The 18,553-nt window shown below is 38.9% G+C and overlaps 2 protein-coding genes across 2 annotated transcripts in view; one reads left to right on the forward strand and one right to left on the reverse strand.

Moving 5' to 3' along the window:
• The first annotated feature begins 666 nt into the window (after positions 1–666).
• On the forward strand, positions 667–2,448 carry LEAP2 (liver enriched antimicrobial peptide 2). Its single transcript, XM_050905584.1, has 3 exons — positions 667–723; positions 1,153–1,292; positions 2,253–2,448. The coding sequence occupies exons 1-3, from the start codon at positions 667–669 to the stop codon at positions 2,287–2,289; spliced, it is 234 nt and encodes a 77-aa protein (XP_050761541.1). The 3' UTR covers positions 2,290–2,448.
• Positions 2,449–4,433: 1,985 nt separating this feature from the next.
• Positions 4,434–18,553, reverse strand: part of AFF4 (ALF transcription elongation factor 4) — a 54,343-nt gene continuing 40,223 nt past the window's right edge. Inside the window, exons 14-22 of the mRNA XM_050905051.1 lie at positions 17,179–17,416; positions 14,890–14,987; positions 13,058–13,121; positions 12,770–12,906; positions 12,301–12,372; positions 11,479–11,572; positions 10,296–10,339; positions 9,198–9,418; positions 4,434–8,579 (exon numbers count right to left, since the gene is read on the reverse strand). Coding sequence (XP_050761008.1) covers positions 8,461–8,579; positions 9,198–9,418; positions 10,296–10,339; positions 11,479–11,572; positions 12,301–12,372; positions 12,770–12,906; positions 13,058–13,121; positions 14,890–14,987; positions 17,179–17,416 — 1,087 coding nt within the window. The 3' untranslated portion in view covers positions 4,434–8,460. The remainder of the gene's footprint in view (positions 8,580–9,197; positions 9,419–10,295; positions 10,340–11,478; positions 11,573–12,300; positions 12,373–12,769; positions 12,907–13,057; positions 13,122–14,889; positions 14,988–17,178; positions 17,417–18,553) is intronic.

An 18,553-nucleotide genomic window follows, 5' to 3' on the forward strand; every position in this document is an offset into this window, starting at 1 on the left:
CTTGGAAGAAGAGGTCTATTATTTATCATGCATAGCATACTTTTTACACTCCAAAACCCATCTGAAGAGTATTACATCTGCTTTGTGAGTACCGTGTGCGCGAAAAGGAAGGTTAAGTAACTTCTTCGTGATTCTTTCATGTACCAAGAATGCGAAGCAGAATCAAAAGCATGATTCTCTGCCCCAAATAAGCTCGCTAAGACAATACTCACCCCCAGCTGACAAACTCAAAGCTGCACACCCTGTGAATATCACAGAAGTTAAATAAGGCTATGGCTTTTGATCTGTACCATAATACTTGGGGCCAACCACCCTTTTGCTTGCAAATACACCATGGAGTTCTGGTAACGCGTTAGGTAGGCTTTAAAAAAAGGAACAATTGGCACAACTGGTAAGCTGACCAGACAAAGTACAAGTGGAAGGAGAGTAAATCATTAGCTAGGCAGACAGGCCTTGAACCAGACCACTTCAGCAGATGCTAACTTAGTAATTCCCTCTTGCTCCGAAACGAACTTTGTTCCTGTAATGACTGACAGCTGATGCAAAGATAAGAGAATGAAGTCTATAAAAATCTAGCTGAAGCTTGGGAAGTTCTGTCTGGGGCTCTTCCTACCTCCTCCGCCCAAGGCTGGTCCCACGGCCGAAGTGACAGCTCGTACTGCGGAGATGCACTGTTGGAAGATGATGGCAGTCTTTTTGCTCTGCTCACTGCTGCTCAGCCAGGTAAGTGGAGATAACGATATAAAGTCCTAATTCAAATGGTCAGGTAGTTAATAAAAACTGTTATGATTTGCATGAACAGGAATAACTGGCAGGAGTTAGAGGTGACAGGAGAGCTCTTTTAGAGGAGTCAACATCATAAAAAAGTAGAGTAACTGCCTAGTGAATACTGGGTTACTCTGAGACATAACTTAGCAAGTAATTCTGCCTTCCCTCCCAAGAAGACTAAAAAACAGAGTTAATTTTTATACTTCTTACTTCTTTGTGGCTAGAATACAAGCAATTATACTTCAACAGAGCATGCTATGATCTGAAAACGAGAAAGATTTCACATTCTTCACTTAATTTTAAGACTGTTGACCTCAGCATCTGAATGACCAACTGCTTACAGCTGCTGCCCGTTCTGACAGTCGCACTACAACTCTGTTTCAGACACACGGCGCTTCCTTGCACCACCGACAGCCTCAGCTAACGAGACAGAGGCGGATGACCCCTTTCTGGAGAGGAGTCTCACTGAGACCCATCGGAGCCTCGTGCAGGGATAACAGTGAATGCATGACAATGCTGTGCAGGTAACAAATCCTGATCAATGTTCAGGCTCAGCGACACTTAATATTAGGTAGAGGAAGTTCCCACTTATTCTCACCCAAACGAGATACGGAGTTAATTCTGTGCATAAAAAAAGATACCAGGAATAGGATGGGGCAATAGATTTAGACCTCTTTTGTAAGCAAGGCAAACAGAGCAGAGTCCAAGTGCCCTTGATTACAAGCCTTCGTCCTTTCATTGCAACCCCAAATAACCCGTCTTTTCAAAAAAGAACATAGGATTCCAGACAGCTTTTAGGTAATCACTTAGACACCTTAAAATTAATCCTTCTTAAAGCCAATACTGTTCACTTTAAAGCATACATTAATTAAAAGCAGTATCTTACCCTAAATTAATCCATTTAAGGCAATTACTTAAGCTCATCGTTTAAGAGAGAACTAAAATATCAAAAGCCATTTAGTTCTCGTGAACTCTAGACATGAGCACATTGCCCAGCTACGTACAGTTAAATTGATTAGTTAAAATTACTGCTTAGTGACTGAAACCTGATTTTGTGTGGCACCTCCTGTACACACACCAGAAAGCAGAGGCAAGGTAGAATATATCCATTTTCTACTATACGTAAATATAATAGGACACGGTAGTCGGGCTGCTATTTTGCATGCATTTGAAATGCGTCATTTGGTTCTACTGCTTAACATAGGTGAACTGTAACAGCAGCTCCAGGAAGCTATAGGCAGGCAGGGATTTCAGTTGTGTGTAATTTCTACACCGCAGCCTGACCACGTAGCCCTGGGTAACATGCATTTTGGAGTTGTTATGCAAAGCAAAGAAGGTACAATGAATCAAGATGAACTGAGCAGAGTTAAAGAGGTGAATACAGCGTGCACGGCTGGGTCAGAGGAGCACTGCTCAGGACGTGCCCGAGCCCTGCGCAGCCGGCAGTCCCAGCTGGCAGTGCCTGATGAGGTTTTGTTTTCCAGGAAGAACCGCTGTTTCCTCAGAACAGCCTCGGAGTGACCCGTCACGATGAACAACGCCCATCGCTGTTACTGCTAGCAATGCTCCACTCGACTTGTGAAATATTTATTGACCTTTCAAAAGCTAGGACAGTGAATCAAGCAATAAGTATATTTAACATTTCTGTCGTATGAACTGATAGAAGGACTTCAAAGAGCTTGAGAGCATTTCCTAAGCAAGGCTGTACCTCTGCAGCACACGCTTCAGGACGGCTCTCTGGCCAAGCTCAATAAAAGGACTCTGCATCTCCTGTTCGTTCTGGTTTTTTGTAATGGTGGGGTGTTTTTTTTTTTTTTTTAAGGTGTGAATTAAAAACGTATATTCAGCAAACCACCTTGGCTTTCCTTGTATCCTGTGAGCAAAGTGTAGGGTGAGTGCACAGCTGGCGTTTCAAGTAGGAGCGCTTAATTCAAACTGGACTTTAGACATTTATCCTTCAACCTGGCAAGAGCATACAGTAGATCATGCTTCCATCTCATTTCAGTCTCAACAGCTGAAACTCTTATCGGTACTTCAGATAAAGGCCTGTTAGAAAGAGGGAGCAAACAAACTGATAATACTGATAGCATTTTCAATATCCCAAATATATCCAGTGATAAGTGGAAGGAAAAGTATTTACTTTTAATTACTTCTAATCAAGTTTACTTAAATAAATGTCCTAGACAACCTTTGCCACTGAAGTATCTACTATTTTAAAATAAATTGATCAAAACCCAATTTTGACCTGTTGCGTGTTAACTCGGAGGGCTGAAAAACAAAGCCGCTTTTGAGGAGACAAACATCAACGAGTCTGGGACACCAATACTGAATGCTATTTTCCTTTTGTTACACACAGAGCACTAGGATCAAAAAAGAAAACTCTGCTTAAAAATGCAATACCAGGGAGGAGAAAGCCCACGCAACAGACACGAGCACAGTGGTTTTGAAGTTTAATACAGAAAATCTATTTGATATTTATTAAACTTAGTTTCTCCAGTTACAGTTTTGCATTGTACAAAGCATTTTAATGACACAGTAGTTAAAAAGATCTTTACAAATTGAAATGTGATACCCTTTTCTCCAAATATTTTAATTGCCATAAATTTGTTTAAAAATACACATTAAACGCATGTTTCAGACACTAAACTTTCTATAATCTCAATACCACAAAATACATAGAATATACTATACAGATGTGGAAAAAATCTAGTTAGTATATAATACTTTGCTCACCATTAACAGCTTTATTACGTGAAATGCACATACTGACTTAGAAATCCTAATTTTGAGCCCCAAAGTACCCTTTGAAATTTCAAATGTATTGCAACAAATAAAATCACAGTTTGGTTTTTTTTTTTAGGTTTTGGTTGAAGACAGATGCCTAAATATTTTGATAGAAACAAAATGTAACACATGGACTTGTCATGTACAAAGCATAGAACAGAGACATCCCATTAGTTACTAACAGTACCTTTCTGTATGATTAATAAGGGCTTCATTTATAAGTGACAGGTTAAAAGTTACCTTCCCCCACCCACAAGCCCTCCCCCAAAAGAAAAACCCTTCTTCACCAAATAATAATTTCAAATAAGATAAAGGATTTTTAATAAATATATAAGCACTTTATCCTCCATATACAAAATTTCTTAAAACAATTTAAAAGGGGGACCAGATACAAATGTCAGGAACTGTGCTTGCAAAAGTCATGCCTGGTCCTTAGAGTTGAGTTTTCAGATGTATAATGCCAACGCAGCCAAAAACAAATGCTGCAGAAGTACTGTGCACCCAACTACATCAGCGATTAGGGTTGCATATAAAAACTGAAGACAGGGAACACTGCATTCCAATTTGCCTGTATCAGCTCCGTTAGCACGTGCGGAGAGTTACACCAGGAATGGACACGCTTCCATGAAGTTTCCCGATGAAATGAAAACAGGTGAAGCATTCACATAAAGATAGCCTACACAAAACTCTGACGCCGTACCACAGCACTTCCAATTGCTCCGTATAGTGGATTCGATGGAAACTCAGCCGAGCGCTGGCAGGGAGCAGAGCGCCAACGCTGTCGGAAAGGCGGAAAAGCTGCTGCTCTGCCACGCTCACCCCGAGAGCAGAATGTACTGACTGTACAGCTGACCTCCCCTCCCCGCCGCCCCCCGCCCCAACACCGCTGTCTTCAAACGGCATCCCGGCGGCAGAGACCAGTTCCTCGAAAAGTAACGGAGTTGGACGTACATCACGATTCCCTGATTGTTCGAGTTTACGTCACTTTCCTATTTAGGAAATCTGTCTCCTGGAATAGGTCTGGATTTGTCTGAGTTGGCTAGCGAAAGCTTTGGCTACTCTTTATACTTAAAGATGTCTAGCATTAACTTTGTTGCTTGGAAACACAGGGTTTTCCGTAACACTGGTTCATCGGATGGAGTAATTTAAACCCTGACCAAAGTATTTGTCAGAAATCTAAGAATTTGGAAGTTGTTTACTCCCCAATGGGTAATTCAAACTTGACTTGCTCAGGCCCTTTTGTATCTGCCTCAATATAAACACTGCAGTGACAGCAAATATGTGTTAGGTAAATGAAATATTAAATACAGCAAAGGTAGTCTCTCTTCCCAGTAGTTTGCCATTTTGGCGAACTACGTAATTATCTGCCTACGGCTTTATTTTACTTGCCCCAGGCAAGCGCTACATTATTTCCATACAGTACTGACTCTCTGTGTGTTGGGGCCATTCATAAATACATTTCAGGGCATTTTTTTGTTATCACAGCAATCAAGCCTCAGCAATCTAAAGGAATATACATTGCACTCCTGTATAATATGCAATAATTATCACCAATAAGATGGCGATTCAGCACTCAATAAATAATATATCAATATAGTCAGTTGCACCATAATCTAAAAACAAGTATAACATATACTTTGGACAGACTGAGTTCATATATATATACATATATATTAAAAGACACATACAATACAAATTGCATACTGCCATCGAAAGCCAAGAAGAGCCATCCATATGCTCTGCTTTATGGCTAATAGTTTCAAATCAAAATAAAAGTCTCGGGCTCTTTTACTCTGGTGTCCTGAAGATTTGTTTCTCATTCTAAATGGTTGCACCTTATCACCTAGGAACCTGCAAGTTTGACAGCAAATTCAAATAGCATTGATATCTGAGCAAGCCTAGTCTGATTAAGCCATTTTTAAGATTCACCAACTGGGACCGCGTTCAGTGAGGGAATTAAAATTACGGCGCTGATATGTATTTAATACACAGTCGTCTAGGGAATCATTTAGGAAGCCAGGAGTTAGGGATTCCCTCGTTGTTAGTCACTAGTGCGACGTGCATTAGTACTGAAGTGACATGCATTTCCACTGCTGTTGTGTAGAGGTACGAAAGGACAGGTTTACACCGTTCGCCTGCACTTTGACAGAGGGATGCAAGCCTATTACGTACTTGCACTTTTTGTTAGCGATGAAATCTGACAAAGTACGTAACTTTTCTCTCGGAAACAATGGTAAATCCCAAATTAAGATATGCTTTTGGAATTGCAAAGTTTAAATGTATCTGTTTGAAATAGCCACAGATGCGTAAGGCATTTCTTCTCAATTAACAAGACCACTGCGTATCTCCCGTACAGACAGAAGACCTGGGGACAGCACTCTAGAGGATATTTTACTACGAAGTATACTGTTTAGGTGGGACACTTTCAACCAGTTCAGGTCCACATTTTGACACGAGGTAAAAAGTCTTCTGGTTGTTTGAAGACAATTTTTTAAGATCCACTGATCTAGGGATAAGCGATACATTTTTAAGAGACCAATTTAGCGTGACACCAAAAGGTATTTGTGGGACTCTAGTTAAGGAAAAAAAATTCCCAGAGATGAGACCATTCCTGCTAACAGTAATGGTAACTGTGCACAAAGGAGCAAGCCAAAAAACAGCCATGCTGGCTAGTGCAGCACTACACAAAAAATAAAACTATGAATGCAGCTTCTAAGAAGGTATTTTTTATATAGCGTCAAAAGTGTGCTAGGCACTTTAGAGTATTAAAGGAAAAATAGTTGACAGTGTCCCATTAACCAAGATGCGGAGTTTGAGGGTACAGAGTTCTGTCTCGAACAGCAAACACTAACAGAAACGTGACCTTGCACAGTGATTCAATAAAAAGGATGCTCCAACAGACCTGAAGAGTAAATTCAGCTATCATGGAAAAAAGTCACAGGTCTGTTAACCATGTATCAATTCGTACGTAGCAAAGCTTTTCTGGAAGTACAAAACACGCTGGAACGCAAAGGAAGCTCTACGAATATGCAGCTACCTTTTAGTAGGTTACTAATTTGCAAAACTTCTAAACTCTTAAAGCCCATAGGACTTACTGCAGTACTAAGTAACGTAGAATTCTATTCCTTCTCTCGAGGTTGCCGTGATTTTGGCACTTAACTACGACTACACAAAAAGTTTAGTGCAATAATTTTCCTGAACATGCACGTTCATATCGGGTACAGAATACAGGGTTAAATGGGAGAGAAAACAAAGCAGCATTCCACAATCTCACTCCAAAGGATTCAGAGTTTGACTCTTCAAAAGGAGACCACTGCAATGAGAAGTCAGTTCGTGTGACAGACACTAGTACTTTTAAAAAGGAAATGGAATTTTACCAAAGTACTGCAGAAGACCACTGCATACAGTATACCTGGTCCTGCTGTAAAACATCTTGTAAACAGTTCATAAAATCTTCATCTAAAAGTAAGGCATAAGGCACACCAGACATGTTAGGGGCACTAAGCAATACTGAAAGCAGTAGCATTTTAAACCTTTTACTCAGAGAAGCACCTTATGTGGAAAGGTACTTTGGTTTACACTTTTTGAGAGCAGTCAATCGCAACTCCACGAACCACTTCTGTTGCACCAAGCCGCTCCCTCGCGAGTGAATATTACGCTCCATCAAACATTAACGGGACCTTCATTAACACGGGGTAAATACAAGTTTTAAATCCATTCTGCATCAAAACAGTCAATTTCCCTGTAATAGCAGGTGTGCTCCCACCCCACGATGGCTGTTGCACTGTCATCCTGTAGTGTCCATTACCTATCAGACCCTAAAAAGGAAAAGATGGACCTCGATTTCTACTTAAGATTCCTGGTTTCTCAGTCAATGGAAAAGATGCAAATGACAGTTCTGGTAGGAATTTAACTATTGTTGGTTTTTTAACCACAAAGGTCACTGATTTTCTAAGTGTCGAAAAATGACAAGCACGGAAAGAAAACGTATTTTAAATGAAGAGACGCAAAAAAAAGCACAAGATTGTCCTTTTCAGAAACCTTTCCTGTATGCATCGCACCTATCAGACTGAAGTTCATTCCTACACCATTACTTCGATATTACATTAAATGCAAATTACTGTAATGTTTTGTGATTGTTATAGTGTTAATCGATGTTTTGAAACTGCCTTGGAAACAATCCAAGTCAGATCCAGCTAAATACTTTTCCATATAAATTTCTTTATAATTCATTTAAATGAAGTATCTTAATACGTAGAAGAATATCTGGAACTTTTCTATTTAGTACAAATTCTGCAATAATAAATCTGTAGTTGTCATTTATTAGTTGACTCATAGGCATTAGGCATGAAAAGTATGGTGTCCCTACACGTTAGAACCTATCAACCCTAGTTCCTTTTACAGGCTCTACCACCACAAGACATTACAGAGTAACAAAGCTCACAAAGTACTTAAATAAAGTGTCTATGTTTAATTTCTGCTAAGTACTCGAAAGGGTAAAATTTAGGGAAGAAATAGCTAAAAACTGCCCCAAACTGGGCTTTTCAAAATTAAAATTAAAAAATTAAAATAAATAGGATTCAAACTGACTATTTATGTATTATGACTGGAATTCCAATGATCTATCCATGACAGATCAGCAAAACTACACCTTTATATGTAGCAAATTTAAAATATTTAAATAACTTAAAACGGGAATACTGAAGAAGTCCATTAACCAGATGATTTGGGGTTAAAACACAAAACACAAATGAGGATGGGAGACATGTGAAAGCATTCCTTGCTCTTAGTGTCAACTAAGCAATGTGTTATGGCAGTCTTCCTTATAGACATGACACAGTGTTGTGGAGATAAATCAGAGGCAGCGAGAAAAATGTGTTCGATTTTCCATTCCTTCAGTTCAAAATATCACTTGGCATCCAGGCGCAACCAATGTAATCCCTGACGGGTGTAACGCACTAGGTCTGTCATGATGCTTGAATTAAAAATCAGAGGGCCCATAACTTTATCCAGTTCAGCAAAGAACTCTAAAACAACAGAAACACAAGTTAAACTATGCAGGTATTTTTAGATGGGAAATATTACACCCAACCCCCTATCTGTCCAGCATGAATCTTTCAGATTAAGATAGAAGTAATGAAAGATGGCTGAATGACGGAAGAATAAAAATAAAGGAAAAAGGTTCTTTCTAATCCATTTCTTTACTCTTTTGCAGAAGACTGCTCGATAAGAATAATTAGAGTACGGTTAAACTATTGTAAAACTTCCTTGGCCTTCCCCCTCAAGTGTGTATTTCACTTAAGAATTTCAGAGATGGAAATGTACCAAGTTCCTCTTCCTACACTGAACATTTTCCAGGAAATGCAACAAAGTTTGGTTTGTTGTTTTTTTTTTTTTTTTTTTTTTTTTTTTAAAAACCACATAGCTGGTAGGAAACATTACATCTCCAACACCACCTTGACAACCAAGACCACCAGCCCGGGGTATCACTGTAATCGAAGGTATAACTTTCCATCTTACTTTTGCAGAGGACCTGGTTAAGCATCCTGTGCGCCATTAACTGCAACTCCAAAACTGAAAGCCTGTGAGCGTTTCAGCACGCTCTGGTACGTCTGATGTTATAATCCACCTCTGCCAGCCCTTACCTTTCTGTTCTTTAGACAGCTGTTCGGCTTGGTCCCAAATTTCAGTGGCATAGAGGAAGTTGGACGTAACTTGGACGTAGCTGGCTGCCATCTGATGGATCCTCTGGGGGATCGTCACCGAAGACCCGCTCCCTGAAGGGTTGGCTGCCCCGGAAGAGTAATTTCCTGAATTCCCTGGAGACAGCTTTGGAGAGACTGGAGACGGCATACCGACAGGCTTGCTGCTTATCCAAAGAAAAATATTAAATTGTAAAATGCATATATATATGTACTTCAGGCACCTCATGCTGTAAGATGGCCTCTAAGACCTCTCTTCCCACATCTCGGGGTGTGAGATGCTAAAGCACTCCCACTTTACAGATCAAGAAGTCAGGATCTGCCCTACAACAAATGAAATGCATGAGCTGGTAACAACTGCTGAGGATCCTCCAACTCTCATGTTTTAGCTTCACAGCCAAAACCTAATCACCAAACCTCATCATCTTTTAACTCAATAAAATCTTAAATTCATTGTTTAAAAAAATTGAACCTTAAAAGAATAATAATAATAATAATAAAAACATTACAGCTACATGGTAACTATACTGCCATAATATTACACTTTCAGATAACACGATGCAAATCTGATAATGCCCTCCTAAAACTCACAGAGTAATCTATCAAAGGTCCATTGTTAGGTTTTAAAGAATAGAAGTAAATTGCTATACTATGGAACAGACAACCCTGAAAGTACTTGTAACCATCAGGGCTTGCAGCATTACTAAAGCTACTGTTTGGAGGGAAAAAGCATTAAACAAAACAACAAAACTCACTGAGATAAGTGACTTGTGTGTTAGTGACACACTGACCCTTTTTTTTTTTTTTTTTGCAACAAGGAGTTCCCCGACAAACTCTCTGCAGAGCGCTATCACAAGCAGCAGTCTTCCAAACCTCTTATCAGAATAATTACGCAACACCAAATCAAAATCTACACCCTTAGAACAATCACCCCAACACTTTAAAGAGTGAAAAGCTACTCTTTGAGCACCCCAGGCACACAGTTTATGTAGAAAACTAACTAGAAGTTGAGAAATACAGGTAAGAGCTTTTACTACTTACCTTCCCATGCCAGGTGACGGTGCTTGAGAATTATTATAGGAATTCTGTTTGGGGAAAAATAAATTTGTCACCTGATTTATGTTTATACTTTAACTAGTTATACTTTATCTGGTTGTTTCACTGGTTATTTTTGAACAAATGAATTTTTGAAGTTTTTCTTTTAAGCAATAACCAAAATTCTGAATAGTATCAAAGTAAATTCAAATTTGGGAAAACATCCTTTTTTACCGATGACTAAGACACAAATTAAGGGATTATTATATAGGATTGGAGTAGTCCTCTGTTCTAACCATTAGATCCCATTGCCTCTTACGAGAACATTTTGGTTTTTTCAGCCCATTAGTAGGAAGAAATCTGTTATTACTGGCATTGAACAATTAAAGATGTCTCAAAAAATCTGAGAAGTCAGGCATGTGACAAGCCTGTTTCCTCTCAGTATTGACTGCTGGAAGTTTCAGAGAAACCCAATGACATTAGCTACACACCCCCAAGTGTTCCTTTGAAAATCTCAGCCTAGATTAAGGACTGAGTAACATTATGGAAGTATCGTAACTGTTTTTCTCATCTGCAACATCTTGATTCAAATAAACTCATTCAAAGGACATCTCTCGATCTCCTTTCCCTGACAGCACTTTTAAATCAGTGGCACAGGCATTTAGATAAAGTCACTGGGGGTTGGGGGCGGATAATTAAAAACAAATATCAAACAGCCCACTGCAAACAACAAAAATTCAGAAAGACCAATTTGGTTTTGAATTAGAAGTTGGCTTTGGTGCCAGCTTTTGTGAAGGCTGAATAGCTGCAACCCATGTAATACACCCCCAGATCCTGAATTCCCTTCAGCTTAAACATGAAAGGGAAGTTTCAGCTTGCTATATTTGCAGCAAGAAAAACGTTTTTAAATTCTCCTTGAAGGCTACTAAATTTATTAGAGAAGACAAAAGCTAGATCAAATTATTAATAGAGAGCTATCATGCTAGGACCAGTAGGGTTATGACAGCCATGCTGTCTCTTCCCAGCTTTAAACTACTCAACTTTAATACGCTTCCAAGATCCAGTTCTAAACAGGGTATATTCCAAGTTCACATGTAGCAGTCTGAAAATTGGATTCAGGAGTTTTGAGTGATGTAGAGCTTTAATTTGATTAGGTTTTAATATTCTAAGAAAATACATATGCAATTACCTTCAGATGTTCAGTCAGAGTTTTAGAATATTTCAATGCACTTTCCTTTTTCAGTTTGAAAAGCCTTAGGTATAGTAGAGATTGACACCGAAGACTGACCAAAGACAGAACAACAAAACATTTACAGTTAAAGTCAAGTTTATCACAACTCAGTGAATTTCAAAAATCTAGTAGCTGTGTTTTTAAAGTTTTCTCTGCCAACTCCGACAAGCCAGCTCTCACATTGTAACTCAACCAAAAAATCCCTAACCACCCTTAAATTCTCAAGGAAATAAAACCAGCTCTGTGTGCCTTAAACTCTAATTTTCAGTGATCTTGCTGATATAATCAGTTTCCAGTTCTGAGCTTAGGAGACAACACTAAGTTACGTCCTAGACAAGGGTTTCATTTATTTTTCGCTCGTGTCAGGACATACCGAGTCTAACGCACTCTGCCATGGCCTCCCCTTTCTTTTCCACCTGACACCAACTGGGTCAGGTCCTCTGCACTTGCTGCAGCCACTTCATTAAGCTGGGAGGCTAGCGACAATTCTTGACAGCCAGTCCAAATTTCGACTTATCACTGGGTGAGTACATAGGAAGGACCCCCATCCTTTCTGCTGTTACTCCTTAATATTTCAAAGACTTGGCCCTCATTGTCAACATCCCCTCTGCCCCACTTTACAGTAATCAGATATACAGCATTAATCTTTACATACAGCCAAGTGGAAAACTCATATATTTGGTTCAGAAACACCTGACAACTCAGCATAATACAGCATTTCATGTAGATAAAACATTTGAAATTAATCAGTGCATTGTATTAAGTTCAGAATACACATACCAAAGCACTGCTAGCCTTTTATCTGCAGCCGTAGCATCTGGTGCCAAGTAATTCTTCAGTTTCATAGTGTATCTACAAACAAAGACATCAAGTAAACAACAAAATAAAGAATACAATATCACAAAACACCGATGTTCCTATGAATTTCTAGTTTCAACTGTCTTCACCATTTCAGGAACCTCTCTCAGACCCTAAACAAAATGCTGACTAGGTAGTAATTGGAATAATTTTGCTTCTCATGTGTTACGTGTTGTAGAGAGACTTCAAGAGCCTTAGCAGAAAGCATCTCAACCTTCATGAAAACATTTGAAGCCTCAGCAACTGGAATGAACTGGAAGCGATCCAGTTTTATCGGAGAATGATAAGAGGTCTCAAAAGTTGGTGGCAAAACTTCACTAGATCTAGACGCTCTGATTTCCAGACCTCTTTCCCACCCACTGGACTTTTGTATGTGCTTTGCAATGCTTACTTGATTAATTCCACAGTTTCTGAATACATAGGGAACGGGGACTTGGATTCCTGAGCATTTTTCTCCAATGCATTCCCACACTCAATGAACGACACTACAGCATCTAGGTAGTACACAGCCTTCTCAAACCTGTCAGACTGAGGAGATTGGAAAAAAAACTTTTAAGGACAAAAACCAGAGAGGAAGTACAAGAAAACTCCAGTACAGAACGGCAGCAAAATGGCAAAAGCAGTAAACAAACCCCAGTATAATGTGCAAACATCCGATAAGTACTGGAGATTTACTTACCAATGCATCCGCATTATGTTTTAACTTCTTTGCTTCTTGTAAATAATGATCAGCTGAGTAAGTCCTGCAACAGAGGACACAAATTTATGGACTCAGCCCCACCCAGACTGCATTTCCTTTTATGACTGAAGTTTCTTAATGTTGCCAAATTTCATATTTTTCCTAACTCAAGTTACAGGAGCTACACTATGATAAAACTGTTAAAAAAGTTGTTAGAATAGTTAACTATTATGATTAGTTACAGTATGATAAAATTGTTAAAATAGTTTCAAGTTAGTTCTCTACTTTCAGGTAATTCAAAACAGTATTTCAAGCAAGTTGATAAGTACACATGATTTGGTTAAATTTACTGCATTTGACAGTCAAGCAAACCAAATGCTTGACCAACAAGAGGGGCAGGGACAGCAAAAAAACCCACAAAATTTGACGACAAATTAATCCAGTGCCTCCAGGACTGGCATTACTGAGGGTGTGAAATATTTAAAAATTATGATAATAATACAAAATAAATAAAGATGCATTCAGGTGTCAATTGCTTTTGCTTATCCACCCAAGACAATCAATGCTAAATGCCTTTCACAACTAGATGAGCAGAAGGTAATCATTAAAGTGTAATTATACATTTCAATATATTAACATATTATGTATGAGTTGATTAAAGCTTGAAATAAATTCTCCCATCCATCCTATCTTACTTGTCTAAGAATTAAAGATATTTGAAATCAACATTTTTAACAGTCCACTTACAGGAAACTGATGTCATTACAAAGCAACAGTTAATATTAAAAAGATTATATACCTACAAAATTAGTTCAATCAGTTCTAGGCCCAAGAAATCCTAAAGTGTCTCAATCATAACCATAAGGTTATAACATGTCGCAATTCCAAAGCACAGTTACTGTTCCTTGGAGGGTGCTCTCTTTATGTCTTCCTATACTTCAATACACATTCAGATTTATTTATTTTTTTTTTAAAGTTTGATCTCATCTCAATTTCTTGGCCCTGTTTTGTCTTGGAATAATTACAAAATCCTTGTAAACTATTTTGTCCTAAATGATTGATAGTGTACTCTAATCACCAAATTCACTTAACTTTTCTCTTTTTTTTCTTTAAGGAATAACTGTCAGGAGAAAAACACCGACCAGCTAGCTTGCCCACTTCCAAAGAGTTCGTAACCAGGAAGTTACTTTGACATTTGGTATAAACATAATTTTATCTGTAAAGTGACTATAAAGAACAAAGAGAAATGCTTTAAGAGCAAGCATTGTGCTGAGATTTGAATTGGTACAAGCGAAACCTAAAGTCTGCACAAGACGGCAAAATATTTGTTTTATTTTCTTTTCAAGGTATTTTCTTTGACCCCACAGGATTACAGCCCAATCCCGCTTGTGTGGATCTGGAATTTCAAAACGAAGGCTCCTCTCTACTATCAACGATCACAACTCCTGACTCTAGAGGACACGGGCTCTGTTGAGAAGAGAACAGGCAGACAGATAGCAGCAGCGTCCTGGTAAGGTGAAAAGGACGCATCACCATTTAAAAACAAAACAACCCTGAGCTATTTAAGTCTACTGCGTGGTCCTTTTATGCTCGGCAGGAATGTACAGGGCAGGCTACAGTTCCTCCTCAAGGACTACGCTGTCTGCCAAGTAAATGGCAGAGGGAGCAGTCAGACAAGCACATCGCAGCAGGAACAATGTGCGGCTCTCCAGAGTGTGAGCTTGACTTAACATCTTTTGTGAAGCAAAACGACAACTCTTCTCTGCGGGGAGCTGGCTGTGCTCCGAGATTCACAGCCCCGCAACGGGCAAGGCAGCTTTTGCTGTTCTTACCTATCATCAAAAACAAGTTTTGCTCTTCTTGACTTTGAACCTTCCGTAGACTGAGTAGACACAGGAGGGCAGTTTGACGAATTGTTCAGAATCTTTTCCTGAAAGGAAAATCATTGCTAAATAATAAATTTAAAGAACAGTTAAATCTTCTCTGCCTTCAAGAAAAGCATTTGTTGTATAAATTTCTCCCATGACTTCACACGTTATAGGCAATAAGGTCAGTTTTGCAGCTGCTTAAGCTGCCATTCACCATAGACAGTACCACTGCTTCCATGAGGCTTTCACCTAACGCTGGCACAGAGGTAGACACAGAGGCTATAGTCGACCTCCTCACTCTAAACCACCAGAAGATCTCCATCAGAGGGAAGAATGCAGCAGAGGCTTTCTAGACACACCCAGGTCCAGGAAATCCCTCCCTGAATCTCCCATGTCACTGTTTCTAAGTCCTGTTTTTCCACTCTAACAAAGAGATGATGAATATTTTTATGATTTCTCATTTCTATCAACAATATACTCTGCTGAATGTCTTTGCTTTGAAAAAAAATACATTTCAGAAGGATAAGCATCATTTTCATGGAGAAAAGCTAGCTGTCTTCACAACACACTGTCCTTGCTCCCCTAAATTACATACAGCTCAACGTGACACTTCAGGCTAAAGACCAGACACTAGAAACATTCTGTGAATCATAAGTGAATCCATTTTTAGTAGCTAAACAGTTGCTTTAGTATAAAACAACTCCCCAGCTTCACATGTGTTTTCTGCTCTCTTGGATTTATCATGACCAAAGGCCATCTATATAGATGTATTTCATAACCTACATTGATCAGATTATTGTGAACCAGAAGGATCCTGGAGTTGCAAGGCACCAGATTTGCACAGCAATGTACTATCTACCATTGTAACGTAGAAACAATAACAAAACATGCAGCGCAATGCAGGACGAGTATACACTACTATAAGAAAGGCAGGACTAAGCATATCTGAGGTATAAAATGATAAACATCTCACAAATTAACAACTGGCTTAGGAACATTTCTACGCTGACAAAGAAAGAAAGGGCAAAGCCTCAGCCTGTAAGGTAAATTCACTATCTACAGCTCCTGGAAGTGTCTTACGCAGCCACCGATACACGCAACCCTGCCAGGCTTCTAAAATCTCATGGTATTGGCATCTGAAGTAATACAGCATGTCTCCCAGTTCAGATATTCATGAACTCCACCCTGATGACTCAGTTACTTTCTGCCATTGCTAATCTCTATTTGCTGCTTTACTCCTCCCCAAAGCAATTATCTTTCCTGAACATTTTTAGACTTTGCTTCTAAGCTTTTCAGAGACTGCAAATCCAACTACTGAGGTTTAGCAGGTGCTGAAACTACTGGAGTTTCCACAGCCCGTCGGAGGCTTTGGGGCTTTGCTGCAGAGCGCTTGGAGACAGTGCTTGCACCAGCACCTGCAGCACACGTTGGAATCGCAAAGACAAAGGTGAAATTCCTCCCAGTTAAACACACTATGTTCAACTACCAGCTCCACAATAGAAACTGCTCATCACAGGTATTCAACAATACTCTCAGATGTCCTCACAGGCTAATTTCTGTCCAGTAATACACATTTATATACTGATGAAAAAGCACATTAAAATTTAGTGACCTAAGAGTGTATTTCTCCTATAATATTTTTAAATTCCATCACATCTAAACACCTTCCTAACCTAAATCTCTTAAAAACCATTTTCTGCACCATCTTTATAACCATATTTTCTCCACTCCAACTACGGAGAGCGCTGTACATTCCCGAGTCGGAGTTAAAATAATCTTTCTGTGGTCCTACAATGTCATAAAATGAGAGCTATAGCTTCGCATCCTAGCACTGAGCGTGGACCGAGCTCCTTGCTCTCCTTAAAAATCAGGACAAGATCTGTATCTGCTCCGATGAGACAAGAGTAACCTCATCGTTCCATTTACCATTGTGTAAACAGCTTTCTAGTGACATTTCTTATTAACAAATTAAACAATAAATAAGCAGCATCAGTGATCAGAAAATGACTAAACACATTTCACTAATTAACATAAGAATTTGGTAGGAATAAGCACTAGTATGCCACGATCTCTCCCAAGTTGTTCTAATTTATAGACTTCCAAGGTACTTAAGCACTATGACATGAAACAATGCGTATCTAAAACTAATTACATTTTAACTTGAACTGCAAATTATTGTTTAGGTCACACTGAGCATGTCCAACTGCAAAGGAAAGAAACAGGCTTAAGGTGTTTACCGAATAAGCCCTTTACCTTGGTTTCTTTAGCACTGCTAGAACCCTTCCCCTCCGTCTTCTTTTGTTTAGAAGATGAGCTGCTTTTACTGCCACTGCTACTCTCCTTGCTAAGGTTGCTGCTGGACTTTAAGGATGACGACTGACTGACCGTCCTCTTCCGGGACCCATGTTCTTGCTTGGAATCTTTCTGCAGGACTGGGGCAGCAGGAGATGGCAGTAAATCCTTCTCTTTAACAGCAGTTGGCTTTGAAGACCTGGGCAAAATGAACAAATTCAGGTTTGGGGTTTCTTTCCTTAAAATACAAAACCAAAACCAACCAACCAAAAAAATCCCAAAAAACCCAACACCACAAAACTGGTTTGTTTTTTTTTTTTTTAAATGTTAAATAATTTTTTTTTTTTTTACAGAAACAAGATTTTTATTGTTAGACCTAGCAAACCAGATATGGAGGAAAACAAAGAGAATAATCATCTCGGTGAGTAGGTTTCTATGAAGCCAGATTGAACTCGTTTTCACCATTTTATTTGTTCTGACCTGAAAACACAGTAGACAAGTTCTAACCATAAAACCACATCCCTACAACAGTTCTTAAAAAAACACCCTAAACACTTACAACGCAAGAAGTGAATGCCAATGTTAGCGCCAGCCTGTCTGTTGCAGACTCGTCAGCCTAACAGCTCAAAAGAAAGATGGTCCAGATAAATATTCTCTGGAACCTAGGAAACTGAAAAGCTTTCTCAGCACAGCCTTTCAGTACACTCTTACCTTGGCTGCTGAGGGCTACTGTTGGCTATTCTTGGCTTCCCATAATAATTATTTCTACACATTATTTTTATAAAATAATATAGTTTCATTTAATTAAATGTCCTTCAGATAATTGCACTGCAATCAAGCAAATATCAGAAATAGTATGTAAAAAAGCATAATCAAGCTAGAAAGGCATCTGTTCATTCTACATCTGTTTCCTAACAAATAGTAAGACACTGTTTAATTCAGAATGGGCAAACAAGATTTCTAGCATCTGATGTGCTGCAGCTTCTCACATATTTGTAATTTGGCAATTACTCACTATACAGAAATATTTTCCATGACACAATTATACCAGTTTTCAGTTGCTTGATCTGAAATAGCAGACTTTTAAAAGGCAGTGGAAAAAAACCTTACTCTTTCCTGTGGATTAACACTGACCAAGAAATAAATCAAATAAAAGCATAATAGCTATTACAAAAAGCATAGAAAACTACAGAAATAACATGCAAGTAAAAGAGTATTAAACAATGTCATTGATTTGCTAATTCTGTATTACTTTGCTTTTGTTTCACACACACTTTTCTTTAGCTAATCTATCAAGCAAATGTGAGGCTAAATCCATGGATCCAAATCTCAATGC

This window comes from Gymnogyps californianus, chromosome 14 (genome assembly GCF_018139145.2).
Source record: "Gymnogyps californianus isolate 813 chromosome 14, ASM1813914v2, whole genome shotgun sequence".
Lineage (NCBI taxonomy): Eukaryota > Metazoa > Chordata > Aves > Accipitriformes > Cathartidae > Gymnogyps > Gymnogyps californianus.